Source organism: Salmo salar, chromosome 10, assembly GCF_965601325.2.
Source record: "Salmo salar chromosome 10, fSalSal1, whole genome shotgun sequence".
In the NCBI taxonomy this organism is placed as follows: Eukaryota; Metazoa; Chordata; class Actinopteri; order Salmoniformes; family Salmonidae; genus Salmo; species Salmo salar.
The window spans coordinates 21,657,363-21,673,161 of record NC_138300.1 but is presented as its reverse complement, the minus strand read 5'-3'; the positions used below and the strand labels follow the sequence as shown (position 1 = coordinate 21,673,161).

Below are 15,799 nucleotides of genomic sequence, written 5' to 3'. Positions count from 1 at the left end.
GAACGACGTGGAAGATGTGTTCCACGACGCTAGCAGAGTGGAACTGACCTTCCACGGAGTTGCATTATTTTCCAGAGAACGCATAGAGCCCCATCCCTTTCATACCATGGTTATACTTTTTTTGACGCTATGAATGTGTTCATTGCTGGTAATGTGTTCAACGTCCACTGCTTTTGAGTTGACGGCCTGTACATGCTCAGTTAGGCCACAGCTAGACTCGATGACGTGTGGCTGCGCATGAGTTTAGCTAGCCAACGTCGCCATGACATCGCCTATCGGGGAAGCGGTTTCGTTTATTTTATTTAACCAGGTAAATTGCCTAAGAACACTTTACCATTTACTGCAACGACCTGGGGAATAGTTACAGGGGAGAGGAGGTGGGATGCATTCCAGTTGGAAACTGGGGATGATTAGGAGGCCATGAAGGTATGAGGGCCTGATTGGGAATTCATACTCTGTTTTTGACAAAAACCCCCTTTGGAAAATGACAACAAAGCAAATTCTCCCTATTTTTTGTGGTATGTCACTCATGGATGTTATTCTCACACAATACCAGACAACCATTTATATGGTTTACTCTTAAAGTGGTTCAGGAAATCTCACTAAATAGATAGGTGTATCAGTGGCAATGAATCTAGAGACCTACTACATTTCTTTGGAGGAACTGACCGCTTGAGCAATTGTTTTGTATTATAATATAACAGAATTGTGGCAAGCAATTCTTCAAATCTAAGTTGATAAGATTTGCCATGTCTACTCTTGCAAATGTACTAATTACTCTGTTTTAGAAGCTGAAAATGTGAACTCATTCATGATGTTCATGTTAAAAGAGACGTACCAATGTTGCATTGGGTGTATTGTACAATAGGCATATTCAATGATACTTAAAGTACATTAGATACCGTATAATTAAATATTTGGTCCTAAAATACAGCAGGCACTGTGTTTGTTGTGTAACGTTTATCCAATACATGCCCTTTGGTGGATCGCACAAGTAAAAACAAAAACAGGACAACAATTATTTTCCCTTAACCAAACACCTTGCCAAAGAGGGGTGTGTCATTTCCAGTGTTGGTCATTCATGAGTTCATTGTATTACCCTCTGGTGAGTTCACAACTTCTCAGGGTAGTAAATGTCATATCATTGCTCTAAATGGGAGTATGAGACACCGTCCCAGAACAATTGTTGATTATAGCCCTTGAAAACAATCGTTATATCCATTATGCAACAAGGCTTTGTTTTTATATAGGGTGACAAAACAATTACCTACAATTCCAAACTGTATGAATAGTTGTGTTGTTGTTTCAGGCAACTACATCAGAGGGTTGTGTGACAAACAGTAGCCATTTTGTATTACACTCCCACCTAGTGTCAAACCCATGTCGGCATGAGGAAATGCATAAGTAATCGACACTGAAATCTACTAGATAACCCATGAGCAATAAGATATTGGTCTGATAGCATTATCATTTCTGGGACAATATATAGATGTTTGAACTACCGAGCACCAAATTTCCATCCAGACATGTTTATGATAAGCTTATTATATATATATATATATATATATATATATATATATATATATATATATATATATATACACACACACACACACACACAGATAAATCAATATAGAATCATTCACTTGAATATTGAGCGGTAGCACCCAAAACATCTTTATTTTCAAATCAATGGTTTTGTTCAGGGGTGTACATCAACTGCAAATCAATATTTCACTTAAAATTGTATTTTCTGAATTTTTTACATTTAACTTAATGTAAAAAATTAAAAAAATGCACTGAAACTCACTGATTATGTATGATTGAATAAGAAAAGGCTGAGTTAGAATGTGTCTAGCTTGGTTAACTACAATGGATTTTCCCTCTGTAGTTAGAGGAATTCAGTAACATTTGACAATCCAGCATCCAAATAAATTTTCCAAAAAACCCCAAGCCAAATGTAGTTTGTTTTTTAATTGAAAGAGCAAAACAATGGCACCAGTGCAACTTAAGTCAGTAAGAAACTGAGATACCCAATCAGGTGGACCATACTTATACTCAAACTGGAAATCAAATTCTCCTCCATCACTACGACAGTGGATGAATCAAATTATTTAAATATTTTAAAGGTGTGGGCTACAAAGAATCAGAACAGTGCAATTTGAGGCCATATGGCATAGTGCTACAAGCACTGGAAAGTTCCAGGGGATGAAGGGGGAGTGTAGTTGAGACATACGTGATGTGTATGGTTGCGGTGGGAACAGGTGGGACTGAGCAGGTGTAATGTCGTCGATGTTGGTTGAAATTTGTGTGCATCGGTTTATTGGTCTTTTGTTTATGTAGGGTTGTTATTGTTTGAGAATTAAAAAAAAAAATGTAAGTATGAATGATAAATTCATACATACTTTTGTTAAAAAAAAAAAAGAACACTTAAAATTTGATAAGATGTTTCCAATCCATGGAAACAAGCTGCAGAATCCAAACAGAGTACACATCCTATACTTAGCCTCCTTTCTCCTCCTCCACTCCTGAAAGTTCCCATTTTGAGGCCTACAACTGTACAGATATGGATGCTACTTAAAAAAAAAAAAAAGTGAATGCAATATATTTATCATTTTTCACAAATTGCTGTGCATCCAAAGTATTAAAATTAATATACCTCTCGTTGTAAAACAACTCTGTCTTGGTAAGAGGAGACCAGAAAAACCTCCCTACCCTTGTCTGCCCTCAGAATGCAGGACTAACTGGCTTGATCTGTTGTTGCATGATGAGGTTATCCAGAGTGACCGCCCCTAATGTTCCTATTCTCCCCAGGCAGGGGGTCAGCCTTCCACCTGGTAAGGCGCACCATTCCTGAAGGCTTGAGGAGAGCCTCAGATGGGGAAGAAACACATTGACTTTCATTTGATTGGATTTCTTCTGGCTCCAGTCCAGTGTGAGACAGCGCTCCAAGTGAGGATGAGACTGGGTGTGCGCTCTTAGCTCCCCTCTACAGCCAGAGACTGGCACCCACTCAGGGCAGTTCACAGGGTGGTGTGAGGTGGGGAATGTTTTTTTTAGCAGTTGTTGGCTGAGTTCTCGTTGTTGGTTGAAGTGGAGGACGGGGGTGTAGGGGATGAGGCAGCGGCAAAGTTCATCCCTGATAGACCTGGAGGATTCATAGCGGTGTTCTGTCCACTCAAGCTTTTCCTGCACACTGGACATGTGTCGTGCTGTGTCAGCACACAGGGCCATAAACACAGAAGACATCACTATATAATTAGTCATCTTCAAGAATTGAAAGTAGGGCCAGTAGTTTTTACTGACCACTTAACACTTGCCTAGGAGAATATATGTTTGTGGTTAGGTGATTTGGGGGGGGTCAGCATAAGGTCATATAGGTTTTGTCAATGATAGCACTAAAAGAAGGGTGTATGAGTGGAAAGGTCTTACCTGTTCAAGCCATGGTATTATGCAATCATTGTGAAACAAATGATTACATGGAAGTTGCCTAACATTTTCTCCAGCACTGTAGTCTTCTTTACACACTGGACATTCTAGACCTGAGACTGGAAACAGAAAACAAATTCAAGATGTAAATGGCTTAAAAACACCACCAAACCCTATGACGCACTGACTTCCGTAGAAAAAGAACAAGACCACAACAAGTCCAGCGCACAGGTGATGCAATTGACTGTGCTGTAAATGTGTGTTAATGTTCAGGGTCACTCACCAACATGCTCCTGTGTGATTGGGATTGTGGGAAGGCTCTTGATTTTGTCCCTGTCAGCTGGCGGAGGGCCAGTGTTCTCAAATTGATTTAATAACTAAGGGACACATAAAAAATAAATTTTTATTTCATACTGCGCAGATCTTGCTGACCAAACGCAACCATTTTCACAATGCAAATATGCAGGCATATTTTTAAATTAAGAAACTTGAATAATGTGAGCGGTAAACAGTCGATACGTACCTGTGTAATGATTGCATCTAGTCCGTTGGCACCCCAGGCATAATCCATGGGGTTTGAGTGGAGCACGCCCCTATAAAAAGGAAGATAAATAAACAAACGTCAGATGGAAGAAAGAGAGTCCGTTTCCTGACTTCAAAGTTGTACATTTAAAAAAAATGAAATGGGGCATAGTACATCCCAGTATCCTGAGACTAATTGTACTCACCAGGGTCCCACACCAATATTTGGCATTGCCGTAGGGGCGATTATTCCATTCACTAGCTGCTGAATGATTCTACACAAGATGACAAAAAAACATGATTATGTTCTGCATGCATCCAAAAATGAAACCTAATTTTATCATTGCTTACATAAAACATGGGCGACAAGCTAAATCATCAAAGCTCAGAGGAAAAGAGACAAGCCTGTCACTGGGAACTGCTGACACATCTAAAGTTAAAAAGGTCCCACAAGTCACTGAGGTTACCCCTCTAGAGTGGGCACTCCCTCATGTCTCCCTGCCTGTCCCCGGATGTCATGGCGGCCGCGAGGTTGCCTGGTGCCGTAACGTTGCCGTGATGCCAATTCCTGTTCCCGCCGGTTCTCTGTGTCGCGGTTGTCCTCTGTTCCCTGCCCCGCTCCAAAATCAAAGGAGTCGTCAAAGACACCCAGAGCAAACTGTCCATAACCCGATGGGAATGTAGCCATCTGTGAAGAGTCCACATTCTACAAGAAAAGGACATTTAACAAACAGCCGCATTCATAAATTACTTGGAGTTCTTTCTGTATTATTCAATGTTTATAGTCAACAGAAATCCCAACTACGTCAAAATTCAACTGAAGAAATCTTTCCAGAATGCACAAAGGCGTGCTTTTGTGTTTGCTAAGATAATATCATGGTCTAGCCTGGGTTTATCAATAAGCAGAATGAATAAGCTGCAAAAACCTCAAACGACTGTTGGTTCTGATCACCGCTGGAGATGGTGGATGTGGACCCATTTTCACTGCTGTTCAGGAAGAGAAACATAGAAGACAACAGTTAGTTTTTATATTTGTGCACACCCTCTTGACCAGAGTGGTGTAATAATAGGGAAAAGTTATGTGATGCCAAGTGACAAAATCAATTGAAATCTTTAATCAGAATGTCAACAGTATGCCTGCCATCACACATTTAACAAACCTTCTTTCCTCCGGCAGTTCCTCGATGAAGCCAGATTCACACCGTGGACATGTGTAATCCTGCAAACAAATATTACAATGCCTTTAGGTGTCCTTTTCACATTCACTACCACACAGTGAGCAATTAGCTATTGAATCCCCACTTCACTACATTCAATTATGAACGTGGACAACTTCAAAGAACAGACATTAAAATGAGATAATCCAATTGAAATACAATAACCAACAAATAATCCTGGAAGGACTTGAATTGTGTTGTGTTCAGTATGTAATTCAGTTGTCATTAGCACCAAACTGGGGAAAGCCTACAGATGAACATGTCATTGTGAGACACACCTTTAGTATTCTATGACAGATTGTTCCAGGCCCTGACTGTTATGCTGGTGTGATTTAACTGAATGGCACACACACAGAAAGAATGCAACATGCCATTGTCACTGACTGTAGCATTTCAAAACTAGACATAATATTTTACATTTGCCATTGAAATATGCCAGCAAACAACCAACCTATGTCTACGCTTTCTAGAGAAAACCTTAACGCCATAATGGAAATATTTACAATAAACTGTTCCTTGGAGATAATGGAAAATTAAGTCAATATCTCACGACCAGCTAAATACAAATCGTCCTCTGCTGCAGCTGATCTGGATGTAGTCATAAGGCCTACAGGATGTTTGGACACTGAATGGAATTCTTTAGTAATCATTCATTGCTAATCTGGAGGTAACTGTCATCACATGCCATTGCCAAGCATTGCTGACTGATAAAAGGACGTTCTGATGCATTCATTGGCTAAGAGTGCTTGTCCCATCATGTCAGATTTCTTGCTAGCTAGATATGCGAGTCACATTTATATCTTACATAAATGTAATGCCCTAGCTAAGTAAACTAGTTAGCACGTACACAGCCAAGCTAGATACTGTAGCTAGTTACAAACGACGCAACTCCAGACAGGCTGGCCAATTAGCTAGCTAGCTTAACCGAAAACCATATCAGATGCAGCTAGTTGGTTAACTAGATAGTGAGTCTCTGATTTCAGACACCATCCTTCCAGCTTAAAATATTAGCTAACTTGTTCTCATTAGATACCTGTCAGTTGCCAGACATGGACAATCTGGTTAGCTCACGTTAGCGTACTGCTTAGCTAGATACTAGCCAGAGTGGCTGTTAGCTAGCTAGAAATGCTAAGGACTCCAAACGTTCAAGACCAACAACAATGTATCTACTCTCCACGACTATTGTCTTTAACTTCTTGCTTCGTGTCAACGTTACTTACCGGGAGGCGAGGGCTGATCTCTTCCGAACATCTGTGACAGAAAAACTGTCTGGGCCATGGAGGTGCTTCCGCCATCTTTTTGGTTGTAGAGGGAGACAGTACGGCGAAATGAAGGGGACAAGAATCATTCGCTCACTATAATATAGGCATTACATCTCAGTGAATGGACGACGCGCTATAATGAAATACATTAAACTTCCCAAATGTCTTAAATCTGTATAATTCAGTAGGTAGCTAAAGAAAAACAATGGCATCTTTATGTAGGCCTAAATTAGCATTTCGTCGCACTAGTTTCCAGTAAAATAGCAATACAAAACATCTTCATGTGCTTCACTGATGTTTGTTGTATAATGATAAGGTAAGAAGCAATACTAAGCCAATATGCATTTCTGATAGTTTTTAAAATAAATTAACATGAACAACATACATTATAACTAAAGAAATTCCGGGGAATAATGAAGCGCTATGTTTTATTTCACTTTTCTGATGGCGGGTCTACGCAGTATTGGCACATGGTGGCGCTTTTGTGTCCTAACTATATTGTTTTGTTGCTGATATCCAGCAAATATTGCCCCTCAGCAGGTAAAGTATTCTTCATATTAATGTACAGGATTGTGGTACATTTAGTGACCAGTTGAGAACCTATTGGCAACCTTCCTTTCACCTTATGTAATACTAAAAGATCCAGAGTCCAGTTCAAAAAATAGATAATGCTGGTCTATTCTATTACATATTTTGGGGGATTTTACTATTGATGTGGATAAACCCTGGCTGACTGACAGGGGGCTCTGTATTGAAGCCACCGTGCAGCCATATTTTGGAAGCTATAAAAATGCATTTATTAATGTCTACATTAGTTTTTGACAAGTATATTATATTAGACACCTTATTGCATACGTTTGAATTATATTATGTGAACTGAATATAAACAAATAAAATAAAAATATAAAAACCTATTCCTTATAGTATTTCTTCACAGTATAGGTCTATTAACAAATATATATTTTTTTACAACTAACCCATTATAGACCACAGCCTGTCGTACTAGGGAACGCCTACTCTAAAGTGCGCATGTGCAATAACTCAATTCACCCTTGCATTCCTTCTAAACAACTGAAGTTTTTTAACTATGTCGAAGGGTAAAGTCTACAAAACTTAGTCTACTCTGTACGTAACAGATTTTAATTTTGGGAACAGAAAATTGTATTGAGATCAAATGTTTCATCGATGAGAAAATGTCGGCCAAAATCCATTTCATACCATCTTCTCCCACTGCCGGCCAAAGGGTATCTTCTCGTCACCATATTTGGTAGTGAGTGGAAACGCCAGCCGGATGCTTCACATTTATACATCCGGTGAAATATCTGCCTCATTGTTCTATCTGTGGTAGTAACGTTCCTGCCAGTGATGTATATACCCCCTGGGTTGTTTTTCGATGTTTTGGTCATTGAGAGGCTTTGAAGCCACCGGTCGGCCATATTGGCACTGCCCAGTAGGAGCAGTGCTCCATAGGAATTCATGGAATCCTACAGTATTTCAATTAAATGTTTTAAGGACAAAATTATGTGTCTTTATGTATTTTTTGTTGTAGAGGGGACAGTAACATTAGTACTCTCATTTTTTAAAATATATATTATTACATTTATGTTTAGCTCACATATCATTTAAAAGTATGCATTAAGGTGTCTGTAATAGAATAAATGTGTTAAAAAACGAATGTAAACATTAACAAATGCATTTCTATAGCTTCCAAAATCTTTTTTGACAATGGAATACCAAGATGGCTCCAAGGTGGCTTCAATTCAGCACCACCTGTCAGTTATCCAGGGTTTATACACATCTTTGGTTACTGTCCCTGATTCATCACATAAATACTAAAATACACTTAATTATGTCCATGAAACATTTTATTGAAATACTCCTATGGAAGACTTCTCATTCTGGGGAGTACCAATATGGCGGCCAGTGGCTTCAAAGCCTCTAATTGGCCAATGCATAGCATGACTCGTTCCAGGGTTTATATATACACATCATTGGATTTGACAAGCTGTGGGTTTCAGAGATATTTTAGATATACAAAGTTGATAGTTTGGATCTATTTATCTGTTGTCAATGTACATAATATACTGAACAAAAATATAAACGCAACACTCAACAATTTACAGTTCATATGAGGAAATCAGCCAATTTAAATAAATTCATTATGCCCTAATCTATAGATTTCACATGACTGGGAATACAGATACCAATCTGTTGGTCACATATACTGTACCTTAAAAGAAATGGGCCTCAAAATGATCTTGTCACGGTATTTCTGTGCATTCAAATTGCCATTGATAAAATGCAATTGTGTTTGTTGTCCATAGCTTATGTCTGCCCATATCATAACCCCACCGCCACCATGGGGAACTCTGTTCACAACATTGACATCAGCAAACGGCTCGCCAACATTACGCCATACACGTGGTCTGCTGTTGTGAGGTGGGTTGGACGCACTGCCAACATGTCTAAAACTATGTTGGAGGCAGCTTATGGTAGAGAAATGAACATTACATTTTCTGGCAACAGCTTGGTGGACATTCCTGCAGTCAACACTTGAGACAACTGTGGCATTGTGCTGTGTGATAAAACTGCACATTTTAGAGTGGCAATTTATTGTCCCCAGCACAAGGTGCACCTGTGTAATGATCATGCAGTTTAATCAGCTTTTTGATATGCCACACCTGTCAGGTGGATGGATTATCTTGGCAAAGAAGAAATGCTCACTAACAGGGATGTAAACAAATTTGTGCACAACATTTGAGGGAATTAAGCTTTTAGTGCGAATGGAACATTTCTGGGATCTTTTATTTCAGCTCATGAATCATGGGACCAACACTTAACATGTTGCGTTTAAATTTTTGTTCAGTGTAGTTCAAACATCACATTTTTAAAGCATTTTCAAGATTGCACTTTCTAGCTGGTCTTGTAGTTATGTAAAAGAGGAGAGCTTGATTGATAAGACCCAGGGCACCATGCAGGTCTGTTTTTATTTTGGAAATGAAAAATACATCTCCTTTGATATTTCACTCTTTCACAGGTAGCTTTAATGTTATCTCCAGAGAGCCATAACAATAGTGATTTATGGTCAGCTCTGGCAGCTTTGTAAGATACTGTATCACTCCAGCATCCAGGGGTATTGAGTTTACTGTGCTACCTTGAGACAAATCTCCAGTACTTGGCACCACATGTTGAGAGTAAGTAGGAGTTTCCGCCTGACTGTCCTCTAGCCAATCCCAGCTCTCCAATCTGCTTGGCTGATTTGATGTGTTATTTCATACTCCTACCATACCGAAACCATTATAGTTTTTCAAACACAGAAGTCTTAAAGACATAGACCCAGAATGAAGCCTTATAATAAAATACAATACATCAACATTAAATGATGCCAAACTAGGATACTTTTGATTGATTTGGACTAAATACAGTTGCCATGTTATTGCCAATATACCTTTAAAACTAATTAGAAAAATGGCATAGTAAACACAATGTATAAATTGCCCAGCCTAATATACAAATTGCCATGGCCTTTACAGCCTTGTGGATAGTTATGCCTTTTAAAATATTTTCCATCACATTAGTTAGTCTAATACGAGGACTACTTCTCTTTATCAACTGAGAACATTTTACAGTGATACGATTTAATGTGGATGGAATGTTCTGCCCATAAGAAATACATAGTAACCCAGTCAGTTAGTCCACAGCTCCAGTCCTGTATCCTGTGCTGTGTCTGATCACTGTTGGAGCTGGAGGGGCACTTCTGTTCTATGGGCTGTGAATAGAGAGGTCTGATAGCACTAAGGTTGCTATGTCTAAGTCGCTATTGTCTCCCTGCTCCCCTGTGTGCCATCGCTGCAATCCAATGTTCATTGTTGCACTTACATCTGGGGAGTGTCTGTGAGCAGACTGAGCAGACCAGGGTCAGAGACAGGTCATGTGAGCTGTTGGAAACAATGCAAGACTGAGCAAGCCCTCTGATCATGCAACCGAAGTAATATGGGGTTGAGATATTGAATTGATAAGTGTTGAAAATAGAACTGAGCTTACCATTCAAGTATTTTAGGGTGTCCCTAAGTCATGTAGAAGTAAGATATGGTGACAGGCAGCAGTTCAATATGAAATATATAAACCCCACCTCTTTAAGGAATACCTGGGATAGGATAAAGTAATCCTTCTACACCCCCTCCAAAAAAAGATATGGATGTACTATTGTAAAGTGGTTGTTCCACTGGATATCATAAGGTGAATGCACCAATTTGTAAGTCGCAGTGGAAAGAGCGTCTGCTAAATGACGTGAATGTAAATACGTTGAATAGCTCAAAATGTGTGTATGCCTAGAGCAGGGCTGTTCCTGGAGAGCTACCCTCCTGTAGGTTTTCGCTCTAACCCCAGTTGTAACTAACCTGCATCAGCTTATCAACCTGCTAATTATTAGAAGCCCTGGCCTAGAGTAAATGGAATGGATTAACACTGTAATAAATCAAATCAAATTGTATTGGTCACACACATATTTAGCAGATGTTATTGCAGGTGAAGCGAAATCCTTGTTTTCCTAGCTCCAACAGTGCAGTAGTATCTAACAATTTACAACAATCCACAAATCTAAAAGTAAAATAATGGAATTAATATATAAATATTAGGATGAGCAATGTCGAAGTAGTATATACATATGAAATGAGTAAATTAGTATGTAACCATTTTTAAAGTGACCAGTGATACCATGTCTATATACAGTGCCTTTGAAAAGTATTCAAACCCCTTGACTTTTTCCACATTTTGTAACATTCCAGCCTTATTATAAAATGTATTAAATTGTTGTTTTCCCCTCATCAATCTACAGTCGTGGCCAAAAGTTTTGAGAATGACACAAATATTAATTCTCACAAAGTCTGCTGCCTCAGTTTGTATGATGGCAATTTGCATATACTCCAGAATGTTATGAAGAGTGATCAGATGAATTGCAATTAATTACAAAGTCCCTCTTTGCCATACAAATGAACTGAATCCCCAAAAAACATTTCCATTGCATTTCAGCCCTGCCACAAAAGGACCAGCTGACATCATGTCAGTGATTCTCTCGTTAACACAGGTTGGAGATCACTCTGTCATGCTGATTGAGTTCGAATAACAGACTGGAAGCTTCAAAAGGAGGGTGGTGCTTGGAATCATTGTTCTTCCTCTGTCAACCATGGTTACCTGCAAGGAAACACGTGTCGTCATCATTGCTTTGCACAAAAAGGGCTTCACAGGCAAGGATATTGCTGCCAGTAACATTGCACCTAAATCAACCATTTATCAGATCATCAAGAACTTCAAGGAGAGCGGTTCAATTGTTGTGAAGAAGGCTTCAGGGCACCCAAGAAAGTCCAGCAAGCGCCAGGGCCGTCTCCTAAAGTTGATTCATCTGCGGGATCGGGGCACCACCAGAACAGAGCTTGCTCAGGAATGGAAGCATGCAGGTGTGAGTGCATCTGCACGCACAGTGAGGCAAAGACTTTTGGAGGAAGGCCTGGTGTCAAGAAGGGCAGCAAAGAAGCAACTTCTCTCCAGGAAAAACATCAGGGACAGACTGATATTCTGCAAAAGGTACAGGGATTTTCTCTGCTGAATCCCCTTTCCGATTCTTTGGGGCATCCGGAAAAAAGCTTGTCCGGAGAAGACAAGGTGAGCGCTACTATCAGTCCTGTGTCATGCCAACAGTAAAGCATCCTGAGACCATTCATGTGTGGGGTTGCTTCTCAGCCAAGGGAGTGGGCTCACTCACAATTTTGCCTAAGAACACAGCCATGAATAAAGAATGGTACCAACACATCCTCCGAGATCAAATTCTCCCAACCATCCAGGAACAGTTTGGTGACAAACAATCCCTTTTCCAGCATGATGGAGCACCTTGCCACAAGGCAAAAGTGATAACTAAGTGGCTCGGGGGATAAAACCAATATTTTGGGTCCATAGCCAGGAAACTCCCCAGACCTTTATCCCATTGAGAACTTGTGGTCAATCCTCAAGAGGCGGGTGGACAAACAAAACCCCACAAATTCTGACAAACTCCAAGCATTGATTATGCAAGAATGGGCTGCCTTCAGTCAGGATGTGGCCCAGAAGTGAATTGACAGCATGCCAGGGCAGATGGCAGAGGTCTTGATTGATTCTTTGCAAATATTGATTCTTTGCATCAACTTCATGTAATTGTCAATAAAAGCCTTTGACACTTATGAAATCCTTGTAATTATACTTCAGTATCCCATAGTAACACCTGACAAAAATATGTAAAGACACTGAAGCAGCAAACTTTGTGGAAATTAATATTTGTGTCATTTTCAAAACTTTTGGCCATGACTGTACACATAATACCCCTTAATGACAAGGTAAAAAGGTTTTTAGAAATGTTTGCTAATTTATTAAAAATAAAAAATAGAAATATGACATTTACATAAGTATTCAGAACCTTTACTCAGTACCTTGTTGAAGCATCTTTGGCAGAAATTACAGCCTTGAGTCTTCTTGGGTATGGTTGGCACACCTGTATTTGGGGAAGGTTCTCCCATTCTTCTCTGCATACCATCTCAGATTGGATGGGGAGCGTTGCTGCACAGCTATTTTCAGGTCTCTCCAGATATATTTGATTGGGTTAAAGTCCGGGCTCTGGCCAGGCCACTCAAGGATATTCATAGACTTGTCCCAAAGCCACTCCTGCATTGTCTTGGCTCTGTGCTTGTCTTGTCTTGTTGGAAGGTGACCCTTCACACCAGTCTGAGGTCCTGAGCGCTCTGGAGCAGGTTTTAATCAAGGATCTCGGTACTTTGATCCATTCATCTTTGCCTCAATCTTGACTAGTCTACCAGTCCCTGGCGCTGAAAAACACCCCCAAAGCATGATGCTGCCACCACCATGCTTCACCGTAGGGATGGTGCCATGTTTCCTCCAGATGTGACACTTGGCATTCAGGCCAAAGAGTTCAATTTTGGTTTCATCAGACCAGAGAATCTTGTTTCTCATGGTCTGAGAGTCTTTAGGTGCCTTTTGGCAAACTCCAAGCGGGCTGTCATGTGCCTTTTACTGACAGGTGTGTGCCTTTCCAAATCATGTCCAATCAATTGAATTTACCACAGGTGGACTCCAATCAAGTTGTAGAAACATCTCAAGGATGATCAATGGAAACAGGATGCACCTGAGCTCAATTTCGAGTCTCATAGGAAAGGGTCTGAATACTTACAGTTGAAGTTGGAAGTTTACATACACTTAGGTTGGAGTCATTAAAACTTGCTTTTCAACCACTCCACAAATTTCTTGTTAACAAACTATAGTTTTGGCAAGTCGGTTAGGAAATCTACTTTGTGCATGACACAAGTAATTTTTCCAACAATTGTTTACAGACAGATACTTTCACTTCTAATTCACTGTATCACAATTCCAGTGGGTCAGAAGTTTACATACACTAAGTTGACTGTGCCGTTAAACAGCTTGGAAAATTCCAGAAAATAATGTCATGGCTTTAGAATCTTCTGATAGGCTAATTGACATTATTTGAGTCAATTGGAGGTGTACCTGTTGATGTATTCAAACTCAGTGCCTCTTTGCCTGACATCATGGGAAAATCTAAAGAAAACATTGTAGACCTCCACAAGTCTGGTTCATCCTTGAGAGCAATTTCCAAACGCCTGAAGGTACCACGTTCACCTGTACAAACAATAGTACGCAAGTACAAACACCATGGGACCACACAGCCATCGTACCGCTCAGGAAGAAGACGAGTTCTGTCTCCTAGAGATGAACGTGCTTTGGTGCAAAAAGTGCAAATCAATCCCAGAACAACAGCAAAGGACCTTGTGAAGATGCTGGAGGAAACAGATACAAAAGTATCTATATCCACAGTAAAACGAGTCCTAAATCAAAATAACCTGAAAGGCCGCTCAGCAAGGAAGAAGACACTGCTCCAAAACCAAAAAAGATCGTACTATTTGGAGAAATGTCCTCTGGTCTGATGAAACAAAAATAGAACTGTTTGACCATAATGACCATCGTTATGTTTGGAGGTAAAAGGGGGAGGCTTGCAAGCTGAAGAACACCATCCCAACCGTGAAGCATGGGGGTGGCAGCATCATGTTGTGGGGGTGCTTTGCTACAGGAGGGACTGGTGCACTTCACAAAATAGATGTCATCATGAGGAAAGAAAATTATGTGTATATATTGAAGCAACATCTCAAGACATCAGTCAAGAAGTTAAAGCTTGGATCTTCCAAATGGGTCTTCCAAATGGACAATAACCCCAAGCATACTTCCACAGTTGTGGCAAAATGGCTTAAGGACAACAAAGTCAAGGTATTGGAGTGGCCATCACAAAGCCCTGACCTCAATCCTATAGAACATTTGTGGGCAGAACTGAAAAAGTGTGTGCGACCAAGGAGGCCTACAAACCTGACTCCAGCTCTGTCAGGAGGAATGGGCCAAAATTCACCAAACTTATTGTGGGAAGCTTGTGGAAGGCTACCCGAAACATTTGCCCCAAGTTAAACAATTTAAAGGCAATGCTACCAAATACTAATTGAGTGTATGCAAACTTCTGACCCCCTGGGAATGTGATGAAAGAAATAAAAGCTGAAATAAATAATTCTCTCTACTATTTTTCTGACATTTCACATTCTTAAAATAAAGTCGTGATCCTAACTGACCTAAAACAGGGAATTTTTACTAGGATTAAATGTCAGGAATTGTGAAAAACTGAGTTTAAATGTATTTGGCTAAGGTGTATATAAACTTCTGACTTCAACTCTATGTAATTAATGGTTTTCAGTTTTTAATTTTAATACATTTGCCAAAATGTCTAAAAACCTGTTTTTGCTTTGTCATTATGGGGTGTTCTGTGTAGATTGCTGTGGATTTTTATTTCTTTAATCCATTTTAGAATAATGCTGTAACGTATCAAAATGTGGAAAAAGTAAAGTGGTTTCAATTCTTTCTGAAGGCACATAGGGCAGCAATGTACTTTATGTGTGTTTCTATGCAATTTATCTAAGTACAGATGGTAACAGAAATCACCAGACCGAAGTGTCCTTTAGGAACAGCATCGCCTACCCCTGGTGGTACAGTCAGAGGAACAGAAAAATATTTTGTGTATAGGCAGCCATTGTCCCGGGCATGCTGGTAGGACGACTGTCACCCCATAGAGTTGTTCCAGACACTCCATCAGGTAATGCCCTGCACAGTTCCGCTCGGCCCCCGAGTACCTAGACACACAGCAGTAACACATTTACTGGGCCTCTTAGTCATGCATGCGTCACTTATTTCTGCTCCCACTGAACAAGATCCCTCTCCTACACATGCTGGCGGAAGCCATGCGTCACAAGAGCTGAGCATCACACTGTAAAATCC

The 15,799-nt window shown here is 40.0% G+C and overlaps 1 protein-coding gene across 1 annotated transcript; it reads right to left on the bottom strand.

Annotated features, from left to right (window-relative positions):
* Window positions 1–2,964: 2,964 nt before the first annotated feature.
* LOC106613748 (E3 ubiquitin-protein ligase RNF126) lies at window positions 2,965–6,537 on the bottom strand. The gene is made up of 9 exons (XM_014216322.3): window positions 6,389–6,537; window positions 5,112–5,170; window positions 4,878–4,938; window positions 4,419–4,657; window positions 4,158–4,226; window positions 3,953–4,022; window positions 3,713–3,806; window positions 3,433–3,548; window positions 2,965–3,212 (listed from the first exon to the last, which is right to left on the bottom strand). The coding sequence occupies exons 1-9, from the start codon at window positions 6,461–6,463 to the stop codon at window positions 3,057–3,059; spliced, it is 939 nt and encodes a 312-aa protein (XP_014071797.1). The 5' UTR covers window positions 6,464–6,537; the 3' UTR covers window positions 2,965–3,056.
* Window positions 6,538–15,799: the final 9,262 nt, after the last annotated feature.

What these genes read in the sequence shown, in the direction of transcription:
- LOC106613748 (XM_014216322.3), bottom strand. Translation starts at nt 6,463, where the DNA reads ATGGCGGAAGCACCTCCATGGCCCAGACAGTTTTTCTGTCACAGATGT. An exon ending in GAACTGCCGGAGGAAAGAAG is followed by an intron (nt 4,939 to 5,111) that starts GTTTGTTAAATG and finishes CTTCCTGAACAG; the next exon opens with CAGTGAAAATGGGTCCACAT. An exon ending in TAATACCATGGCTTGAACAG is followed by an intron (nt 3,213 to 3,432) that starts GTAAGACCTTTC and finishes GTGCTGACACAG; the next exon opens with CACGACACATGTCCAGTGTG.